Below are 22,705 nucleotides of genomic sequence, written 5' to 3'. Positions count from 1 at the left end.
AACAGAAAATACTTTTTTTAATTGAACAGATGAGGCCAGTTACACACAAATCTATTACAGAACAATAAAACATTGTGTATAACATCGCACAGTAGCTCGTCCTTGCGTTATCACTATCACCTCGGTAGCAATGTGCAAGGCCACAAGAGGCTGGATAAATTCATTTTTAAAAACTCATGATTAATAAGCTGATATCAAAACAATCTTGCTGGAAGATAAAGCTAACAATAAAAGGCTCCAGTGTTCTTATTCAGTTATGAAAGTCATAATTAGGCTGCAAAATATTTTTTATTACTTCTGAACTTCTGACATGTTCATCCACGCTTTGCCTCTTTATACAAAAACATTTTAAAGATAGTTCTAAGAGTTCTGTATTAAAAATGAAAATCGTGACCATTATTCCAAGATGTTTAATTATTTTATACATCTTTAACTATAATTCTCTTCAGTCACTAATATGATGGAAAAGTCTGCTAAGTATAAAACATGTTTAACCATCTTACAGCTTCTCAAACCTTTTCATTCACATTTGTGACCAGAGGAACTATCATTACTCATCGTTACAATACTCAGCAATGAAAATTTGGTTACGTTTACACACACGCTTTCATTTAGTTATATTTGAAGTCTGAAAATATCTTAATTTTTGAAGGCCGGACTAATCTTTGGCTTATCTTTTAGACTGGAGACCAAGAATTTTGGAAGGGAGGAAAAAGTCAATATATGTATTATGAACATTGGGGAAAGAGCAGGGTTTCGGTACTATGCTTTTGGATTCTATTTCTTTCAAGTATATGACAGGGTCATTCGCTGCATTGGGCAGTATAAAAGCATCCTTTCCTCTAAAGAGTATTCACTATCAAGTGTTGTGGCTGCTTTTTTAACAAGTCAAGCTGTTCATTTATACACCAATTTTTTAAAACATCAACTGTAATGGACATTGAACTCTAGATACTTCTTTAAACAATGAGTAAATCATTCTTCTGACACAGTTTCTTCTATCCACTTCAAGTATAATGGGTTGCCTTGGTCAACTGAGAGGCTTATAACCTCAGGAATTTCAAATGGATGAACTGATCTGGGGGAGGGGGAGAAAAGAAAGCAAATTTTAGGGCATAGATTTTTTACAGGCTTTCCGGCAAAATTGATTTCAGAATTGTGTATGTTTATTTCAATCTCCGCAATGACCCAGTGTAATTCAGAACAAATAAATGAAACCAAAATATAAAGACTTATTAATCATCTTGACCACAATAATTGCCCCATGTAGGGTCTTTGATCTCATTCTTGCCCGCTATAAGGGATAAAGAACAACGACATGTATTTATATAGTACCTTTATTGTCATAAAACATCCCAAGGCTTAGAAAGCAGAGTTTGACATCGAGCCACATATTAGGGCAGATGACTAAAAGCTTGGTCAAAGAGGTAGGATTTAAGATGGGTCTTGATGGAGGAAAGAGGAGTGGAGGCACAGAGGTTTAGGGAGGGAATTCCAGAGTTTTTAGGGCTGAGAGAGCTGAAGGCACAACCACCAATAGCACAGCAGCAAAAATCAGGGATGCTCTGGAAGCCAAAATTAGAGGTGCACTGACCTTGGGAGGGTTTTGGGCTGGAGGAGATTAGAGATAGCAATGGGCAAGGCCATGGAGGGGTTTGAAAACAAGGATGGGAATTTTAAAAATCGAGGTGATGGGTTTGACCGGGAACCATAGCAGGTCAGGAAGAATGGGTGATGGGTAAAACGGGATTGGACGCAAGTAAGAACATGGGGCAGCAGAGTTTTGGACGACCTGAAGATTAGGGAGGGTAGAATACAGGAGATAAAAGCAAAAAACTGCGGATGCTGGAAATCCAAAACAAAAATAAAAATACCTGGAAAACTCAGCAGGTCTGGCAGCATCTGCGGAGAGGAACACAGTTAACATTTTGAGTCCATATGACTCTTCAACAGAACTAAGTAAAAATAGAGAAGAGGTGAAATATAAGCTGGCTGGTCTACCCCCCCAAACCAGCTTATATTTCACCTCTTTTCTATTTTTACTTCGTTCTGTTGAAGGGTCATACGGACTCGAAACGTTAACTGTGTTCCTCTCCGCAGATGCTGCCAGACCTGCTGAGTTTTTCCAGGTATTTTTATTTTTGTTTTAGAATACAGGAGGCTAGTCAGGATGCATTGGAATCGTCTAGTCCAGATGTAACAAGGCATGAGCGAGGGTTTCAGCAGCTGATGGGCTGAGACAGGAGCTGAGTCGAGCAATGTTACAAAGGCGGAAATGAATGGTCTCAGCGGTGATGCAGATGCCCGATTGGAGAATCACAGTCAAAAAGTGGGGATGGTTTGGGTCCTGAAGTTCTTTGTAAACTGATTGAAGTGATTCAGATAGCCAACCTCTGGTGGGATCATTTGCTTCCATATTTTGTTCTATTCGAAGCATGTTAAGCTGGGTAACTCCTCTGACTGAGGCAACTGCGTACAAGCTACAGTAACCCTAAGGCTCCAGCTCACAGCACTGCTGACAATATAACACAATAGTGCCCATCCCACTGGCGTGTTTCTATGGAGGATTCTATGGATGCATGGAAATCTAATTAGTTGTTTATGAACTGCTCCAGAATGGATTCATGAAGCACTTAAAAGATTTATGTACATCATAAGATGTACATGCAGGTTTTTTTTTTGGTTTGCCTTGAAAGTTGGCACCTTATAGTTGGAAATTAAGGAGTCTTCTCACCTGTGGCTGAATGTAGTTTCACAATAAAGATTCACCTCAGTTAACAAAACATGCGCCTTTCACAGGGACAAGATACTAAAGATTATGCCAGATCCTTTTTCACTGTTGCGCACTTTAATGTCCTTAAGTGTCATCTCTTCAAGATCAACCTCATGTAAATTATTTTTGAATTGATGGTCTATTATCTTAGAAGAAAGCGGTCCGGAGTTCATCTAATGACCAGTGGTTCCTTCAGTGTTTGGATGTAGCCTACGTGTAGAATCTAGAACCTATATTTACATTTTTTGATCTTCACCTAAATTCAAATTTTGGTGTTACAACGATGTTGCTTCTACTTTCCTTATAATGCACGTTGAAAGGTGACAGCAAGATAATGCTTTCATTCTCTTTAATTAGTTAAATGCCTGTATATAAAAGTTTGGCAACATTTCCCCCTGGCTGGATTGCATGGAATAAAATGGACTGATTCTCAGCCAGATTCCTAGCACAGAATGACTTTTGGAGTGAAATTACAACCTTGCGGAATTGCAGTATCAGTAAAGCTCCTTTCACACCCTCAGGACATCCTTTTGAGTTATCAACAGTCACAGATTGCAACTCTTTTGAGTACAATCACAGTTCTTGGTTTCCAGGAGTGGGACATGAACCCACAACCTTCTGATTCAAAGGCAAGGGTGCTATGGACTGAGCCACAGCTGACCCTCAGGACATCCTGAAACACTTTAGGGAAACACAGCTGCTAGTTTGTGTAAATGAAGGCCCCACCAACAGCAATAAGGTAACTGACCATATTGTCTGTTTTAGTGAGGCTGCTTAAGGCTAATAGTAATTTGTGATGTTCCATGCACACGTAAATTGCAGCTTTGTATTTCAGCATCTGGATCAACATCGGTAAACAAAATCTATTTCCAACCAAATGCTGAACTTGTTGCAAAAGGCTGATGGAAATGGGAGCAGCAGCAGGGCACAGTCACTGGGAGAGGAGGGGTGTGGTGGTTGCTGAAAATCGTGCTAATTTCCTTATATGTTCATTTTGATATATGTCCAGAGGATTGGTACACATTTAAAAGAGACTGAAAAAGATAAGGGAAAGAAATATTGTTGAAAGAGGAATTATTTCCCCTTTCTGAGGAAAAACAAAATTAATTCATGTCATCTGCGGATTCAATATTCTTAAAGTTTCCTTCTCAATAACTCTCTTTTTCCATCTCTATATGTAACATCCAATTGAGTGAATGACAATCAAATTATAACCGTGATTGTCCACAAGAATGATTCAGCATGACATTAAAGTATGGACAGGTGGTAAAGTACAGTGTGGCACATGATGGTTCATTTTGCCAACAAGATAGTGAAAGGTTCAGCAGTGGAAGCACAACCAATTAGATTTTAATTAATATTCTGGAGTTCTCACTCGATTACCTTTGTGGGTCAGTTCAAAATTTTGAGTGGTAGTCTCTCAGGATATTAAGTTCCAGATGAGATAGATAGTACATGGTTTGTAGCAGGAATGAGTTTGAGGGGGGCTGAATGGTTTTTTACATTCTCTTTGAGATCTTATATTCTTAAAAGATGGAAAAAAAAGAACCTGTAACTGATGAGGTAAATCCTGTCACTGCCGCCCATGGTTAATGAGTAGACTCACCTGATAAATTCTGTCAGTTTGAGCATTTTTGAGCTTTTTGTTTTTATCACCTACAGAAAAATAGAAAATTATCTATTAATCTTCATATGCAACTAATTAACTTCTAACCTGGATATCTGTTTCCCTAATCTGGAATTCTAAGAGGCTGCCATCAATGCCATTTAAAAATTGTCTAAAAGGTTAGTCTGGTGCTGTCATCGTTTGCTTAAAAGGAGTTCTCTTCCCCTACAAGGGAAGTCTACGCATAGTACACTGCTGCGTTCCAGGAAGGATGCCTTGGGGTGCCAAACCAAGCAACCCTTCCCATATCATCATGCAGATGCAGCTACACTTAATCATCAAAGAGGGTTCCCGTGCTTTATTATTCCATTGCATGCCTGCAGCCTCCATCTCCTGTCTTCCCCATGTACTTAACCATTCATTGTTTTTTTTTGTCAGCCACACTTTTTTCCCTGTACCGCCTTTCAATAAGGCTGAAAAGGATTTTTAAAATCTTCTAAGTAGCTGTGTCCCATTAATCTTGATGCAATGCCCTTGAAAAGACTGAGATACACAATTTCCATATCTCTTTTAGTGAGCTCCTGCCTGCAGGTCCAATCCAGGCCAGAACTGTATACAGAGGTGATGAGGACTAAAACCTGAAGGTCTGCTGGGGACCACTTTCCTAAGTAGGGTAAGTGAAAAACCCCTAGTGTTGCAGTCCAAATGCCTGAGCACCAAGGTCAGATGATAAATCCCCCGCCACATAAAGCACAGGTGGTACCAATATCTGTCAGTCAGTCACCTGGCTATTTCAAGACAGGAAACATCACAGGCAACATGGACAACCAGGGAGTGAAACGAAGGCCAGCATTCTGAAAATTCTTTTCATGTTTTGAACAACCCTCAGCCACGCAGTAACTCACCATCAGAACTTCGGTGGTTTCTGTTATTTCACCGTCCCAGTTGTACCTGGATATAAAATGCAAAGAAACACAGTGGTCAGAGTTATGCTGCAATTCTGGAGTTGCTCCATCTGTTAGTCTTGTATAGGGTGTAAAGGATAAGCTTAAAAACTGCACATATGGCTTTCAAGTGCCACAGAGTTTGGTTGTTCCTCTATTGTAAATGCTCAGTGCAATTGTAACGGCCACTCCCTATATCGTTCACACATTACATGTCCATTAAATTTAATGCAAGCAGTTTGCTCTCTCCTTACTGATGATTTTGGGTGTCGAAAATATTTTGAAGGGTTACGTGTTTTGTCCAACAGACATAGTTATATAACATATTGGTTACATACGAGGGCAATTCTTCTTTTTCAGATTGCTCACTCGTGTGTGTGGAGCCTTCCCCACTGGGATCTCCAAAACGAAAAGTCCTGGTGCTCTTAAGACCAAGCAGAAAATTGCAGGGGTTGGGGTGACTAAACGCCAGACTATAGAGAAAGGTTTTCGGAGACTACAGTAAGCAGAAGGAGCCAGTAGAATTAAATGTTTAGAATTTCAGAAGACAGTGGCAAGGTGACTGACAGATCAACCTCTAAAGTGGAAGGATTGGGAAGTAAACAGTAATCCAGTGTGACTGAAGCATAGGATGCGTCCAGAAGGTCGAGGATGAGGATATTGGTCAATTCACTGGGACATGGAGTGCCAGTGGAACTTGGCAAGGATAGTTTACAAGACGGGAAGGCATGCAGGTTATGGAGTTTTAAATTTCAAGTTTGTGAAGGTCCAAAGGCGATGAATGTGTGGATTAAGGTTCCTGCAGCAGTGACAATGCTCAGCAGGTGAAAGTGGTCTTGCCAATTGATTGGATATGGAGCAAGAATTTCATGTTGAACAAAATGCTGAGGTTGCAGACCTCTGGATTTAGCATGTGAGGGCCACTGGATAGGTTGACGAGTTAAGGCTAGAGACATGAAGACGTTTGCAGTAACAAAAAAAGATGGCATTTAGTTTGCTGTTGTTGAGCGAAGGATATTTTGACTCTTCTTGGGCTTTATATTGTGTAAAGGCGGTTGGCAAATCCAGCAATAGTTATAGAGTTGATGAAGAAACGATGTAAGTACAGGTAATTGTCAGTTTTCGTTCAGAAATAAACTCTGTGTCTGCAGGTGTTGCTGTTGGGTAACTTATTAATAGGAAAGGGCCAAAGTGTCATCAAAGATATTGTGCTTACTGGAAACCACCACCGCTCCTTCAGCAAAGGCGCTACAGGCAGAAAGAGGACCACAATGGGCCACCATCATAGTCACATTGATGACTTTCTCCAGAGTTCTACCAGCAGGGTGGGAAACTGGATTGAAGTAACAAACGGGGAGTGGAGAGAGCCAGATCTATCAATGAATGGTTATGACATGATCAAGGGCTTTGGAATGGAAAAGCTAAATGAGAGATTGAACAGTACTTGCAGAAAATAGAGGGGTAAAGGTTGGTTCATATAATTTCTTTCTTCTTTTTGACATATTCAACGCGCGCTAAAAATGGGACTACACCTGAATCTCAGCGTATGAATTCAGTCTATAGATATAGCTATTTAAAACACAATCAAAAATTTCTCCCAGTCAACTATTCCCCTTAGATATGCTAAAAGTTGTCCTGATCTATTGCTACTAAATTTGTATTAAGTAATCTTTATGAAGCCAGAATTCTACAGTATATGGCACGCAAAAATCTTAGCAGGATTAAAAGCAGCATGCAAGCAAATTTAGTGACAAAATTATTTAAATCATTGATTCATGAGGTCACTCGTGCCATTGGGCCTGTTCATTTTGTTAGCTGTGTTAGTTCTATTTTTTAATCCCAATTCCAAGCCCCTTCGTCCATATTCCTTTACACTCTTGCTTTCTAACTATTTATCTCCCTTTTACACATCGCACTTGGTTCTGTAATTAATGTCCCTCAGCAGGGCACATTCTCACAAACCTTTGTGTGAAAGTTTCTCTATGCCTTTACATGGCTGAATTTTAAGGCGACACCCCTTGTTATGGAACCAAGCGCAGGTGTGAATTTTTGGGAATGGTTTGCTGACAGACAAAACCCGTGAGAGAAAGTTTTTTTTTTGTCTCTTTAACTTACATGGAAAACACCTTTGGTAAAATATTCACACAAGCAGCCAGCTTCTTCTCCATAATGGTCCTGAGGAGGGAAGTCAAAAAAAAAAGTTCATTAGCAAACCAACTGAACCCACGCCTGTGTTTTAAGATTTGAGACTGATTCTTATACATCATTTTATTATTCTTGTCCTTTCTCATCTTGAATGCATCCCCAGAATCAAATATGTGCAATTCATCATGTTACTGTGGCAACTCAGATAGAGATAGTGACTCAAAACTCTACTTGCTGTTCTCACACAATTTAAGTATTACAATAGCAGTTTATCTGCCTTATTTTTAAAAGTCTGCTCGATCTGAAGATTCTATCCCACCCCTGGAGCATCAGCCAGTTTCTACTTTCGGCAATTTAGAGTGAAAAGGAACCAAACACACAGAACTATTTTACATCCTGACTGGTACAGAGAGAAAGGAGATTGCCTAGAGGGATGACTGATAGAAAGGCATCGCTGATATCACCGTGTCTGTGAGGCTGCACAATAGTTTCCATTTCGAGGTGAAGAGGATAGATCTTGAAATCTACTGGCACAATTCCTTCCAGGGCTGCAGACAGAACACAAGTCTGCCACTATGGCTGCATCTTGCAGCCTGGTCAAGGGAAGCCTACGTGGTACCCACATTACCCAAAGGATCACAAAACCCCCTGAACTCAGAGAGCAAACTGACACATGAAAGTTTGGAACCGAAGAATCTGGATGTGGTGGAGTCAAAACGTATCAACAAAGGGACAATTCTTGCTGGTAATTTATCCAAAGGAAAATATTGACACACATGACAGAAATGAAATTATAGAACAAATATTTTGCAGATAGAGGTAAACCCTCCTAATATTGGAACTCGGTAATAATATTTCTCTGTAAAGGTAACATCTTAAAATATTAATATTTCATAAACCATGTAGTTTAAGGGGAAATAATTTAATTTAGCCTCTGCAATTTTTACTTCTTCCCAAGTCATGGGAATGAGAAAAATGTGCACATCATAAATTAACACTGTTTCCCCACATGCTTCCCTTTAAATGTATCAATATTATTTGCTTTAACCATTCCCTGTAGTGGTGGGTTCCACATTCTCACCACTCTTCAGGTAAAGAGGTTTTCCTGAATTCCCTGTTTGATTTCTTGACTACCTTATATTGATGGCCTCTAGTTATGCCCTTCCCCACCGCCACCTCCCCACCCCCACCCCACAAGAGGAAACATTCTCTTCATATTCACTCTATCAAAACCCTTCATAACTTTAAATACCTCTATTAGGTCACTCCTCAGCCTTCTTTTCTCATGAGAAAAGAGACCCCGTCTGTCAACCCTTTCTGGATTTGCATACCCACAAATTCTGGTATCATCCTTGCAAATCACTGCACCGCCTCCAGAGCATTTTAATCCTTTTTATAATATGGTGATCAGAACTGCACACAGTACTCTAACATGTGATCTAACCAAGATTCGATACAGGTTTAACACAACGTCCCTAAATTTCAATTCTATTGCTCTAGAAATAAAGCCTAGTACTTGGTTTACTTTTTTATGGTTTCGCTAACCTGTGGCATAACTTTTAGTGATTAGTATTTGCACTCTGAGATTCCTTTTTTTCTCTATCCCACCTAGACTTGCACTTTCCAAATATTAAGTGACCTCCCTATTCTTCCTTCCAAAAGATGTGATTAAGAGGGAGAGAAAAAAGGACAAAGAAAAGGTTATAAAATAATGATTTTTCTCAAGTCTACAACAACAATTAAAAGCTGAAGGAGTGATAGTCCAAACTAGGTAAAAGTTAATTTTCAGTATCAGAGATTGTTTAGCAGTAATTAAGACTTATCACACCATTAGAAAGTGTACTTAATACTGAAATGGATATGCCCTAACTATCTGTGATGAGTTTAGTCCCTGGCTACAAGCTAAGTGCAAGAACTGCACACTGTTCAGTACATTTCAATGATGAATCAGACAGCAAGATGCTGTTCTGTGCAGTTTATGGAGGAAGGATGCACCTTGGACAGCGACTTCTGGATTTTCACCTTTAACTGCATGTATGAGCTCACCTGAAGTTGTCGTCCAATTTGAGCATAAAAATCTCTGAGCGTCATTAGGCTCGCTGTTATTTGATAGTAAATTCTGGCCATTTATTATTTAAAAGCTACATGAAACTAACATGGGTGTAATTCTAGTAACTCATTCAAAAACAAAACAAAGTGATCAGTGAACCAGCTGTACATGTAACTGATTTCTTTGAGTTAGTTGAGTCTTAAAAAGTGATCAAGAAATTTAAAACTAGGGAGTGTTCACTTTCAAAAGGAAGAATTATTATTCAACTATTAGTTCTAGCTAACTGTGAAATCAACAGATTTTTCAGAATAACCTTACCCATCATATGTTTAGGGTATGTCTTTATAATGTGTGTGTGGTCCAAAACGATCATCTTTTTGTTGCCAACTCATAAATAAAATATCTGCTTCTTCACTCCTGACTTTAACAGACAGAATGGGAACACCACCACCAGCAAGTTCACCTCCAAGCGACACACCATCCTGATTTGGAACTATATCACTGTTCCTTCTCTATCGCTGGGTCAAAACCTTGGAACCCCCTTCCTAATAGCACTGTGGGTGTACGTACTGCAGCGGTTCAAGAAGTTGTGCAGGGCACAATTTCAAAATTTGCGGATGACAAAAAATTTGGAAGTATTGTGAGCTGGGAGGAGGATAGTGATAGACTTCAGGAGGACATAAAGCAGGCTGGTGAAATGGGCAGACACATGGAAGATGACATTTAATGTAGAGAAGTACAAAGTGAGACATTTTGGTAGGAAGAATGAAGACAGGCGATGTTATATTAAAATAAAGGATACAATTCTAAAGAGAATGCAGGAGCAAAGGATCTGGGGTATATGCGCAAAAATTGTTGAAGGCGGCAGAGCAGGTTGAGAAAGTGGTTAGTAAGGCATTAGGGCTCCTGGGCTCTATAATTGGGTCGTTAAGGACAAAAGCAAGAGAGTTATGGTGACTTCATAAAACACTGGTTCAGCCACAACTGAAGTATTGTGTCCAATTCTGGGCACCACACTTTAGGAAGGTTATGAAGGCATTAGAGGGGGTGCAGAAAAGGTTTACTGGGAGGATTCCAGGGATGAGGGACTTCAGTTTTGTGGATAGATTGGATAAGCTGGGGCTGTTCTCCTTAAAGAAAAGGTTTGATAGAAGTATTCAAAATAATCAGGGGTCTGCACAGAGTAGATAGGGAAGAAGTGTTTCCATTAACAGAAGGGGCAAGAACCAAGTGTATCCTGATTTAAGGTGAGTGGCAAAAGAACAATGGCGACATGAGGAAAAACGTTTTTACGCAGCCAGTGGTTAGGATCTGAAAAGCACTGCCTCAAGAGAATCTGGAGGCAGATTCAATCATAGCGTTCTCATAGAATTGGATAATTATCTGCATAGAAAACATTGGAAGACCAAAGGTGAAAAGACAGGGGAGTAGGACCAGCTGAGTTACCCTTACAGAGAGCCAGCATAGACATGACAGGCCAAATGGTATCCTTTTGTGCTGTGATTATTCTATGATTCTATGACCATGGCTACGGAACCCTGGGCAGGTAAAGCACATACTTATACACAACTCCTCACTAAAGTCTTCATGCGACCTCTGTTGCCTGCGTATTCTATGTTTAGTTGTGTTTATTTTATACCTGATTATGAATTAGATTTTTTCACTGTTACCTGTTTATTTAGTTCACCAGTTACTTCCCTCAAAAACTGTTTGGTACAGATGGAGACCTAGGCGCAATCGTCCTAGATTTGCACTAAGTGCGGTAGCGGTGGGTAAAACGACACTTTACTCACTGGCCATGATGGTAGGTTTTCACGCCGTATCATCCTAGATCCACCACATTAATTATGCATTCCTGGGAAACATGCCATTTCGATAGCAGGTGGGCTCTCATTCGCCCGCCATGCCATCACCTCACTGCTTCATCACACCAGGCACACGCCAGTGCTTCCAGCCCAGGACTGCAGCAAGGAAGGCATGGTACCGAAAGGCAAGACGACTGCAGCCCTCAAGCACCTTTTGAATGCCCTGGAGGCTCACTGTGATGTCCTCTACCCCACGCTCTGGCCACAGGAGGGGCAGCAACATTACCACTCCAGCTTGGTAAGTGATGGCAGTGGTGATCAGTGTCAATGCTGCACAGAAGAGGTTGGCCATCCAGGGCAGATAGAGGATGAATGATCTCATCCATGCATCTAGGGTAAGGCAACCATATCATCACTCTAAATTCACACACTCAAGCCTATCACACATTCACTGGCATCTCACTCACTGCCAGCTCAAGGGACACCACCCATTCTCTCACATGTCCATCTGGTCTCAACTCCTCTGGAGACTGCCTCCTCAGCCCTCACCATCTTGAGGCCACTTGCACAGATCGACATGTGCCCCCCACACACACACCCTGGGATACCCTCCTTCCCATTGCAGCTCTCGTCCTGCAGCCTCTTCCCTTGCCTGAGGCCATTTCTACCCCCTTCCCCAAGCAAGATCTTGCCCTGCAGCCATTGAAAGGCCACCCACATATGGCTGATCTGGTAGGTAGAGACCTACCTGTGAACCCCCCTAAAAGTGATGTGGTGCTGTGTGTGAAGCCTGGCGCTGATGACTGCGAGTGCTGCCTGAAGCAAGGTAGGTAAACAGACCTTGAGGTCCTGAGCAAAGTGCAGCCTACCAGGTGCACGTCGCTTATGTGCTGTTGTGAAACATGTCGGCGTGTTTTCCCGCCGTGGGCGGACGATCCAGTGGGGGGAGGGGGATGGGGTAAATGAGTCTGGCAGGCTGGCCTCACAATGAAACACTGATGTATTATAATCAGGTTCCCAGCATCCAATGGCGGGGTCAACGTCCACCCATTGGTGGGCTGAGCGGACAATTGCAAACCGGTTTCACTCCACCGTGAAACCGATCGCCCATATTGTCCGCTTACGCCACCGACCACGCCTGACACCGGAAAATCCCAACCCTAGAGTCAACTTTAAGAGTTCTATCGGCTGTGTGAAGATTGTGATCGGATTAACAATGAAAATTAAACACCTTCTCCCATTGGAAAAAGGCAGTTGCACAATTAATAAGACTCAAGTCACAAAAGGTAAACTAGATCAGTTCAGCCATGGCATGGTTTACAGGCTTATCCTCAAACATTGTGAGGCAGGGTGCAACCAACAAGATGCCTTGTTTCAGCAGTGCTCACTCTACTGAACCTGCTGACACGGCCTTTTGTTGAACAATTACAGCACACAGTGTTCCCTCAATAAGAAAAGTCAGAGATTGATGTAGCCACTTCAAGCATGCGGCCAGCTTGTTGTTTGAGATGTAATTAGGTCAATCTTCTCTTGGGCACTGCGTGTGCTGGAACATCAGGTGAGGACAGAATGAGGCTTGGTTGTCAAGAAGCCTGTCAATACTCATTGTTGAGACTTCCCAGAATGTTTACCAGCGCGAGTGAGGTAGGGAGCACACGGTGTCACAGTCCAACATTACCGACTTTCAGGAGAGGGCAGCAAAGTGAAGAAAACGTGAATTTTTTTTAAACCTATTGAAACTCCAGAAAAAGCAAATTCAGAGAGTTTAAAATGGCTTTGCTCTATTGCAAGAATCATTCTGAATATTTATATGGGGGTCAACATAAGAAATTCCAATCCTTTTCCACTCCAACCAAGTCCTTGGAAAGACTGCTGCAGAACACAACTAAAACTTTAAAATCATTTAATCGCGAAAATGATTTTAAAGCATTATTTCCTGTTTAGCTTCCCTGAGCTTATTTATCTGTGGGAAAATGTTTGTTAAATAACATAAGCTGCTAGTGTTCCAGGTTTATTATAAAATACCTCAGCAAGACTACAAAAATAAAGCTGTATGCAATAACATTTTAAAATCATAATTCTGAAATGATTGTATTACAATGTGATTCATGTGGCACATTTTGGGGTAATGGAAAACCATGGGTTTTACCAGAATTGATTGAAACAGGACGGAAATTATACAAAGGATAATAGAAAGGCATTTTGGATGTTGTAGGGTTCCTAACCAATGTGTTAATCATTCTTTTCTATTCATTCTTACTGGCAGGCTTGTATATTTCCAGAATAGATTGCTGTTAATCTGGTAGTTTCACTTTGGTGAGTAATACACTTTAATGGTCCACCTGAAGTGAATTCAGGTAATGAACTGGAACACGATGCTAATAACCAAATTACTTCTCTTATACCTTGCGATGACCTTGCCAACTTGTTCATTGGGGCAGCTGACGAAAACTACAGAGTGGGTTCCAGAAATATAGCTCCCTGTTACTGCCGAGTGCAAATACACAGCAATGTTCTTCAGCCCTGGATATAGTAACAAGGCCATGATCAGAGCCTAAGGGCCAAGGAAAGCAGAAAAGCAATAGTTAGTTAATTGTCTATGCTTTAAGCAGTTACGAGAGTGGTACTGTCAGGTTAACAGGCAACTCTGAAGACTTTCGATCTCACCCTGCAATAAAAGACAAGCTCAAACAATGTATTCCAAATCTGTCGAGCATCCACCAGTATTTTTTTGGTTGTCTCTTCCCCCAACCTAAAGTTGCTGCTAAACTCGCAATCATAGGGAAACCCCCGAGAATGAATTCTAGATTATCAGGTCAGATGGTTCAACCATGAGTAATGGAAGTACCTTCTGACCTGAAATTATATTCCGATTTTGGTAAACTAACTAGTGACAGAGCCAGCGGCACCTTTATAATTAGTTAAAACTTTAAAACAATAGTGTCCCATGATTGTCTCTTGGTAAAAATGTTTTTTTTTAAAAATGTAACGAGAAACTATCACCCCCTTGAGCCTGTCGCTTTCCACAGCCTTTGTTTCAAGTGTTGTCTTTGGCCCTGCCAAATGCTTTAAATATCAACGTTCAGCAAAGTTTCTCCCTTCCTTCCCCTACAAGTAAAGCAAGCAAAACTCCAGGGTGTCTATTTAATGTTATGCTTTACATCATTCATTATTAGTACAGACGATTTGGCATAGTGTGATGTCTCGTTGCTGTGTACAGTACAATTTTTCACCCACATTTGAACAAGTTCCAGGGGCAGTAAAACGATCGAGTCAGAATTTGCAGGTGTAATAACAGGAAGGCTGTCGGTGCTCATTGTTATTACTGATAGCAACACTGGCATCTGCATATACACATTTCAATGCAGATTTCTGGAAGTTACTGTCATTACTTGAATGGTGAATGGTGAACAACATACCTTTGCCACTGACGGCAAAACTCAGTCTGATGTTCCTGAGTGGATTTGAATGATGAGAAATCAATTGCCAACCATGTAACACCGACCTTGCTCCATAATCAGGAACCATCAATTTTAAGCAGCATTTGATCACTTACATCTATAGTTTTAACTCAATCCAATTCTGAGACAAATATTCATTCTGTCGCGTTTATCTTTATTAATTGATTGCGTTTTTTTTGCCTGTTAGTTCCAAATATCAATATAACTGTGGCAGAAATAAAATTTCTTCCAATCTCAGCTCAATTGATGCTTAATAATCATCTACTTGTGCAGTTCAGATCTTGCAGTATAAATTAAATAGCCTGCTTTGATCTGCGTTACCTATTCCTCTAATTGTGTACAGCAACAGCAGATATCTGTCTGAGCCTGAGTTACTGGTGATCATAAATCCAGAACTTGAGGGCCCAAAATAGAGACCTTCCTGCGATTTCTTGGTGGCAGTGCTATTGGTCTTGGTTCTGCTGCATAAATATGGGTAGTTTTAAGCTAATGAGTGACAGGCATAGCTTTTGTCAGTGATTTAAATATCTTTACATCCTCTTCACTTGAAGGAAAGGGGATTAATCACATGATGTATGTGGGCCACTGTCAGCTTAAATGAATGAACAGATAACACAGAAGTGAGAGTCAACACTAAGCTACACTGGATTTTCCAACTTACCAATGCTACATGAAACAGTCTTTTATTTTAATTACTGAGAATAAGAATGGGTTATAATACGTTCACAGGGCATCCCAATATTAACAAACTTCGATCATGCATGGGCAATTTTAACAAAGGTTTGCCACTTGATTTCTAAAGAGTTCACGACAAAGTGCTCAAGTTGAGGCAGGTAAATAAATAATTCAAAGTACAGAGACTGCCAGGAAAAGTGCAGCATGTACTGTGGTAAGCATTTAATTTAAATACAGTACTAACGTACCTTGACAAAAACAGAAACAGAAATACCTGGAAAAACTCAGCAGGTCTGGCAGCATCGGCGGAGGAGGGCACAGTTGACGTTTCGAGTCCTCATGAGGACTCGAAACGTCAACTGTGCTCTCCTCCGCCGATGCTGCCAGACCTGCTGAGATCTGAGATTTTCCAGGTATTTCTGTTTCTGTTTTTGTTTTGGATTTCCAGCATCCGCAGTTTTTTGCTTTTATCTCTAATGTACCTTGATCTGTTCACAGAGGTATGTGACTCTAGCTCGTTGACAAGTGTTTGATGTTGCAGTTGAAGATGTGTATCTTCTGTATCCATTGCTCCACCAGTGGAGGCCGTGCCTTCAGCTGTTCAGGCCCTGAACTCTGGAATTCTCTAACTAAACCTCTCTACTTTCCTCACCTTCATCAAGACATCCCTTAAAATCCATCACTTTGACCAGGCTTTTGATCATATGTTCTGGTATCCCGATGTAGATCCGTATCAAATTCCATCGGATAGAAGTGAAGTGCCTTGGAACATTTTGCTGCTTTAAAAGGCACTATATAAATGCAAGTTGGTGATGGTGATGTTAAATTGGGGCGCTTTTATTTTGCTGCTGTGCACTGACTTCTGCTACACTGCTATTTACAATCTACAGCATTCCCTGGTGTAAGCTGCCTGACCTGCATCGTTCTGGAGGCAGTAAAGAGAAATGTTGTTTGTGTTTGGAAGTCAGGCAAGGGTTGATAAGTTTAAGTAACATTCATGCCACACTAGTGCCAGGCAATGACCATCTGCAACAAGAGAGAGTCTAACCACGTTCCCTTGACATTCAGTGGGTATTGCCAATTCCAAATCTCCCAACATCAACACCCTGGGAGTTAACATTGAAACTCAAATGGGCCAGCCACATGAATGCTTTGGCTACTAGACCAGGTGAGATGATGGGTATTCTAGAGTATGACCCCACATCCTGTCTCACTAAAGCCTTTCCATCAGCTAAAAGGCAAGTCAGGAGTGCAATGGAATACTAAGATAAAAGCAAAATACTACGGATGCTGGAAATCTAGAAGAAAAACGCCTGGAAAAACTCAGCAGGTCTGACAGCATCTGTGGAGAGGGATACAGTTGACGTTTTGAGTCCGTATGACCCTTCGTCAGAACTAAGAAATATAGAAATGAGATGAAATATAAGCTGGTAGAGGGGGGTGAGACAGGTAGAGCTCGATAGGGGGCCAGTGATAGGTGGAGGCCAAGAAGAGACTGCCAGAGGTGTCAAAGACAAAAGGACAAAGGGGTGTTGACGGCGGTGATATTATCTAAAGGATGTGCTAATGGGGACATTAAGGGTAGCAAGCAGGACAAGCTAGTGGCAGATGGCCCTAGTGGGGGTGGGGGGGAAGGGATCGAAATGGGCTCAAAGGTGGAGATGAAACAATAGATCGAAATAAAGTTAAAAATAGGTGGGAAAAGAAAAATATATTTGTAAAAAAATTATAAATTATTGGAAAAAGGGGGATCGAAAAGGGGGTGGGGATGGAGGAGAGAGTTCATGATCTGAAATTGTTGAACTGAATATTAAGTCGGGAAGGCTGTAAAGTGCCTAGTTGGAGGATGAGGTGCTGTTCCTCCAGTTTGCGTTGAGCTTCACTGGAACATTGCAGCAGGCCAAGGACAGATATGTGGGCATGAGGACAGGGTGGTGTGTTGAAATGGCAAGCGACAGGGAGGTCTGGGTCATGCTTGCGGACAGACCAAAGGTGTTCCACAAAGCGGTCACCCAGTCTGCTTTTGGTCTCTCCAATGTAGAGGAAACCGCATTGGGAGCAGCGAATGCAGTAGACTAAATTGAGGGAAGTGCAAGTGAAATGCTGCTTCACTTGAAAGGAGTGTTTGGGCCCTTGGACGGTGAGGAGGGGGGAAGTAAAGGGGCAGGTGTTGCACCTTCTGCGGTTGCATGGGAAGGTGCCGTGGAAGGGGGTTGAGGTGTAGGGGGTGATGGAGGAGTGGATCAGGGTGTCCCAGAGGGAACGATCCCTATGGAAAGCCGCCAGAGGGGTGAAGGGAAGATGTGTTTGGTGGTGGCATCATGCTGGAGTTGGCGGAAATGGCGGAGGATGATCCTTTGATCACGGGGGCTGGTGTGGTGATAAGTGAGGACAAGGGGGACCCTATCATGGTTCTGGGAGGGAGAGGAAGGTGTGAGGGCGGATGCGCGGGAGATGGGCCAGACACGGTTGAGGGCCCTGTCAACCACCGTGGGTGGAAAACCTCGATCAAGGAAGAAGGAAGACATGTCAGAGGAACTGTTTTGGAAAGTGGCATCATCAGAACAGATGCGACGGAGGCGAAGGAACTGAGAGAATGGGATGGAGTCCTTACAGGAAGCGGGGTGTGAGGAGCTGTAGTCGAGGTAGCTGTGGGAGTCGGTAGGCTTGTAATGAATATTGGTGGACAGTCTATCACCAGAAATTGAGACTGAGAGGTCAAGGAAGGGAAGAGAAGTGTATTAATTTTGCTTCCAATTTCCACCCCTCCATCATTTTCACGTGGTCCATCACTGACACTTTCCACCCCCTTTCCGATCCCCCTTTTTCCAATAATTTATCTTTTTTTTTTACAAATATATTTTTCTTTTCCCACCTATTTTTAAATTTATTTCGATTTATTGTTTCACCTTCACCTTTTAGCCCATTTCGATCCCTTCCCCCACCCCACCCCACCCCCACGAGGGCCATCTGCCACTAGCTTGTCCTGCTTGCTACCCTTAATGTCCCCATTAGCACATCCTTTAGATAATATCAGCACCGTCAACATCCCTTTGTCCTTTTGTCTATGACATCTTTGGCAGTCTCTTCTTGACCTCCACCTATCACTGGCCCCCTATCGAGCTCTACCTGTCCCACCCCCCTCTACCAGCTTATATTTCATCTCATTTCTTTATTTTTTTAGTTCTGATGATGGGTCATACGGACTCGAAACGTCAACTGTATCCCTCTCCGCAGATGCTGTCGGACCCGCTGAGTTTTTCCAGGTATTTTTGTTTTCGTGCAATGGAATACTCTCCACTTACGTGGGTGGGTGCAGCTCCAACAACTCAAGAAGCTTGATCCCATCCAGAATAAAGCAATTCACTTGATCAGCACCATATCCACTGACTTAAACATCTACTCCCTCCACCTTGTACTCTGTGGCTACTATACACTATCTACAAGATGCACTACAGCAATTCACCAAGCCTCCTTCAACAGCACCACCTATCATCTAGCAGGACAAGCACAGCAGGTGCAAGAACACTACCACTTCCAAGCTTCCCTTCACACTTCACAATGATTTGGAAATATATTGCCCTTCCTTCATTGCCACTGAGTTCAAAGGCCTGAAACTCTCAACGTGAAAGGTTATTGGGGGTGGGCAGGAATGTGGGGTTGAGGTTACATTCAGATCAGCCACGATCTTATTGAATGGCGGAGCAGGCTTGAGGGGCCTACTCCTGATCCTAATTCGTATGTTTGTATGTTAATTAGCCGTTGTGTGGGGGAAACCTTCACTGCACAGACAGCAGTGTTTCAAGAATACCCACCACTCCCTCCTCAAGGGCAACTTGGGATGGACAATAAATGCCAGGAGCACATTTTAGAAAAGGAAAGTATCCCAGTGACTTGAAGCAACATGCCTGCAGGCCGCAAGTCAATCACTCCACAACTATTTCTGGACGGGTCTCTGTCTGCCAGCTCTCTTTTTACTATCCAAATTAGTTCTCAGTTTGCATTCCCACGGCAGCCTCAGTCTTTCCTCTCCAATCCTTGACAATGGTGTCACTCCATCACTTAGTGCACAGACCCTCACCCAGTGCCGGGCAACCTAGGCTAGTGAGTGGGCCGCATGAGTGCCCCCCCCCACCCCCCCTTCACCTCAGTGGGCCGCAAGATTGAAATCGGACGTGTGCACTAACCATGACCCCATGAATAAGAATTTGCGGGTTGTGCCGATTGATCTGTAGCAGCGCTTTGATTGGACGCAGAGGGAGCGCACGACTCTCAGTCACTGTTGTGCGCAGTCGGCACAGACCTCGCTTCACACGCCCTCGCCTTGCGTGCGTTTCACTTTAGTAATACTGGTAGGAAAAAAACCACGCAGATGGAAACCAGCGGAATCTGGCAGCCCAGCGTGTGGGCAAGGGTCAACAAAACGCCTCGTGGGCCGCACTCAGAACCTTGACTGCCCACCGCTGACCCTAGCCTGGCTTTTCCACCCCTACCATTCCTTTCAACTTTGGTGTTGTCCTGCACCATGGGGCTTGTCTGGGGTTTCCCCCCATTTAGAGCAGAGGGTAAACTCTTTATTAAGGGTTAAAAGGGATTTTCAAAGCCAGTGCTAACATTTTCTTGCGGCAGGCCATTCCAAAGCTATTGTGCTTTCTTCAGTTTTGGTTTCAGATGAGTTATGTTAGACAGGGTCAAAAATAGCAACCGCATAAATGCTACTAGCCGCTTATGTCGACAGCTGCAACTCACCAGGAGCAGTGCGCCGAACCGTGGGCGCAGGGAGCTTTGTAAACGCTGCATCCACCAGCCCAATACACACACTCGCTGTGGAAAAGGCACCGGATCACTCACCGCTGCTCTGGTGGAACATAATGGTTTTGGTCACAGAGCGAGGGAGCCAGACAGCCCCAGTCAGTGCCACACTCTGAATATCTGCTCTCTCTCTGTCTCTGTCCCCTCACTCAAATCCCTCTTGTCTTCTTTCTCCTTCACTCCAGCTCCTGCCTTCAAACTCCAGCCACCCTCTTCTCTACCTGCTCACTCCTGTCCTCTGGATTTGCATCAGCCCCGCTCCAGTTCAGTTCCGGTTCTCTTGTTTTGGTTTGGTCTCTCTCTCTCTCTCTCTCCTTTCCTGACAGTGACCTGCGATAAGACTATCCTTATCTGGCTGCCAATCGCCAGGCAGCCTCGCTACTCAGCGCTCCATATGCTTCAGTTATTGGTCTGGTTAACATGGGACTTTCTGTGACTTGAGAGAGTCACGTTGAACTTTTACACCACAGACCGAGCTAGTAACGAAGTGGGACCCATTTTTGGTTCAATCGCCTTATGATAATGTTGCTTTACCAGGTACAAGTACACATCGCTTCAAGTTAATTGTTTTAACTCTGAAAGAGTTACACATCGCTTCATATTTTACATGGCTTGCCATTAGTCTTATTATTTTATGCACATAGCCAACTCCCAACATGCCCTTAAAAATGACAGACCTGACAGTAATTTAACTGGTAAAATATGTCTCATGATGTGTTAGGAATAAAATCCATTCCCTTCGAAAGACCTGGGAGGGAGCAGACTGTAATTCATTAACAACAACGTGCATTTATATAGCACCTTTAATACAGCAAAATGTGTCAGGGCACTTCACAGTGGTTTGTGTGAGGAAAATGGATGTGGAGAGATTCGAACTAAGCAATACAAATAACCTAACAGATTGAGAATGCAGTATAAAAAATAATGTTCCAGTTATTTGAGTTAAGTAACTTTGTACGAGGACTAAACTGTTGTAAGTAAAAATATAAAATGATTACAAGTTCAATGTTGATATACCTGTAGTATGTTTTTGTCTCAGGGTGAGCAGTATTATGTCAGTCGTTGGCATTGTTCTGAATTAGATGATTATGGGGATGAAATTGATCTTGACCAGTAGCGCCGAATGGACGATGGTGAATTAGCTACTTTTACATCTCGCCCAATTGTTCTTCTTCACTGGGCTGTCCAAAACTTATTTCTCCCCTTTTGTAGATTAAAACCCCAAGTCCTTATGCTCATTATGTTCTGAACTGATGGTGGTGGAAATAGATTCAACGGTAGCCTTCAAAAGGCACTTGGATAAATACTAGAGAAGGAGAAAAATAATGCAGAGATGTGAGGAAAGAGCAGGGAGTGGGAATAACTGGAATGCTCTCTGAAAGAGCCAGTGCAGACTCGATGGATTCAATGGCCTCCTTCTGTGCTGTGCTATTTAGTGATTCCATTATACACTAACAGTGCAGAAGTGCTACTTTATCAGAGGTGTTGTTTTTTCAGAGAAATGCTAAAATAAGACCTTTTAATTCATTCACAGGATGTGGGCTTCACTGGCTGGGCCAGCATGTATTGCCCATCCCTAATTGCCCTTGAGAAGGCGGTGCCTTCTAGAACTGCTGCAGTCCATCTGGTGTGGGTACACCCACAGTGCTGTTAGGAAGGGAGTTCCAGGATTTTGACCCAGCGACAGTGAAGGAATGGTGATATATTCCCAAGTCAGGATGGTGAGTGACTTGGAGGGGAACTTCCAGGTAGTGGCATTCCCATCTATCTGCTGCCCTTGTCCTTCTAGATGATAGTGGTTGTGGGTTTGGAAGGTGCTGTTGAAGGAGCCTTGGTGAATTCCTGCAGTGCATCTTGTAGATGGTACACACTGCTGCTACTGTGTGTTGGAGGTGGTGGGAGTGAATGTTTGTGGATGTGGTGCCAATCAAGCGGGCTGCTTTGTCCTGGATGGTGTCGAGCTGCTTGAGTGTTGTGGGAGCTGCACTCATCCAGGCAAGTGGAGAGTATCACTCCTGACTTGTGCCTTGTAGCTGGTGGGCAGGCTTTGGGGAGTCAGGAGGTGAGTTACTCATCACAGGATGTCTAGCCTTTAACCTGCTCTTGTAGCCACAGTATTTATATGGCTAGTCCAATTCAGTTTCTGGTCAATGGTAACCCCCAGGATGTTGATAGTGGGGCATTCAGTGATGGTAATGCCATTGAACGTCAAGGGGTGATGGTTGGATTCTCTCTTGTTGGAGATGGTAATTGCCTGACACTTGTGTGGCGTGAATGTTACTTGCCACTTGTCAGCCCAAGCCTGAATATCGTCCAGGTCTTGCTGCATTTGGACAGGGACTGCTTCAGTATCTGAGGAGTCGTGAATGGTGCTGAACATCGTGCAAACATCAGCGAACATCCCCACTTCTGATGGAGGGAAGGTCATTGATGA

General features: G+C 42.7%; 1 protein-coding gene across 1 annotated transcript; it reads right to left on the bottom strand.

The window, feature by feature from the left end:
• Window positions 1–20,390, bottom strand: LOC144685203 (protein CutA homolog). Its single transcript, XM_078549631.1, has 6 exons — window positions 20,209–20,390; window positions 13,729–13,877; window positions 7,439–7,498; window positions 5,285–5,330; window positions 4,380–4,429; window positions 1–1,078 (listed from the first exon to the last, which is right to left on the bottom strand). Exons 1-6 carry the CDS (start codon window positions 20,257–20,259, stop codon window positions 976–978), a joined length of 459 nt encoding a protein of 152 aa, XP_078405757.1. The 5' UTR covers window positions 20,260–20,390; the 3' UTR covers window positions 1–975.
• Between the last annotated feature and the right edge of the window lie 2,315 nt (window positions 20,391–22,705).

Source organism: Cetorhinus maximus, chromosome 10 (genome assembly GCF_964194155.1).
Source record: "Cetorhinus maximus chromosome 10, sCetMax3.hap1.1, whole genome shotgun sequence".
Classification (NCBI taxonomy): domain Eukaryota; kingdom Metazoa; phylum Chordata; class Chondrichthyes; order Lamniformes; family Cetorhinidae; genus Cetorhinus; species Cetorhinus maximus.
The sequence above is the reverse complement of the archived record's forward strand: the minus strand, read 5'-3'. Positions and strand labels throughout refer to the sequence as shown.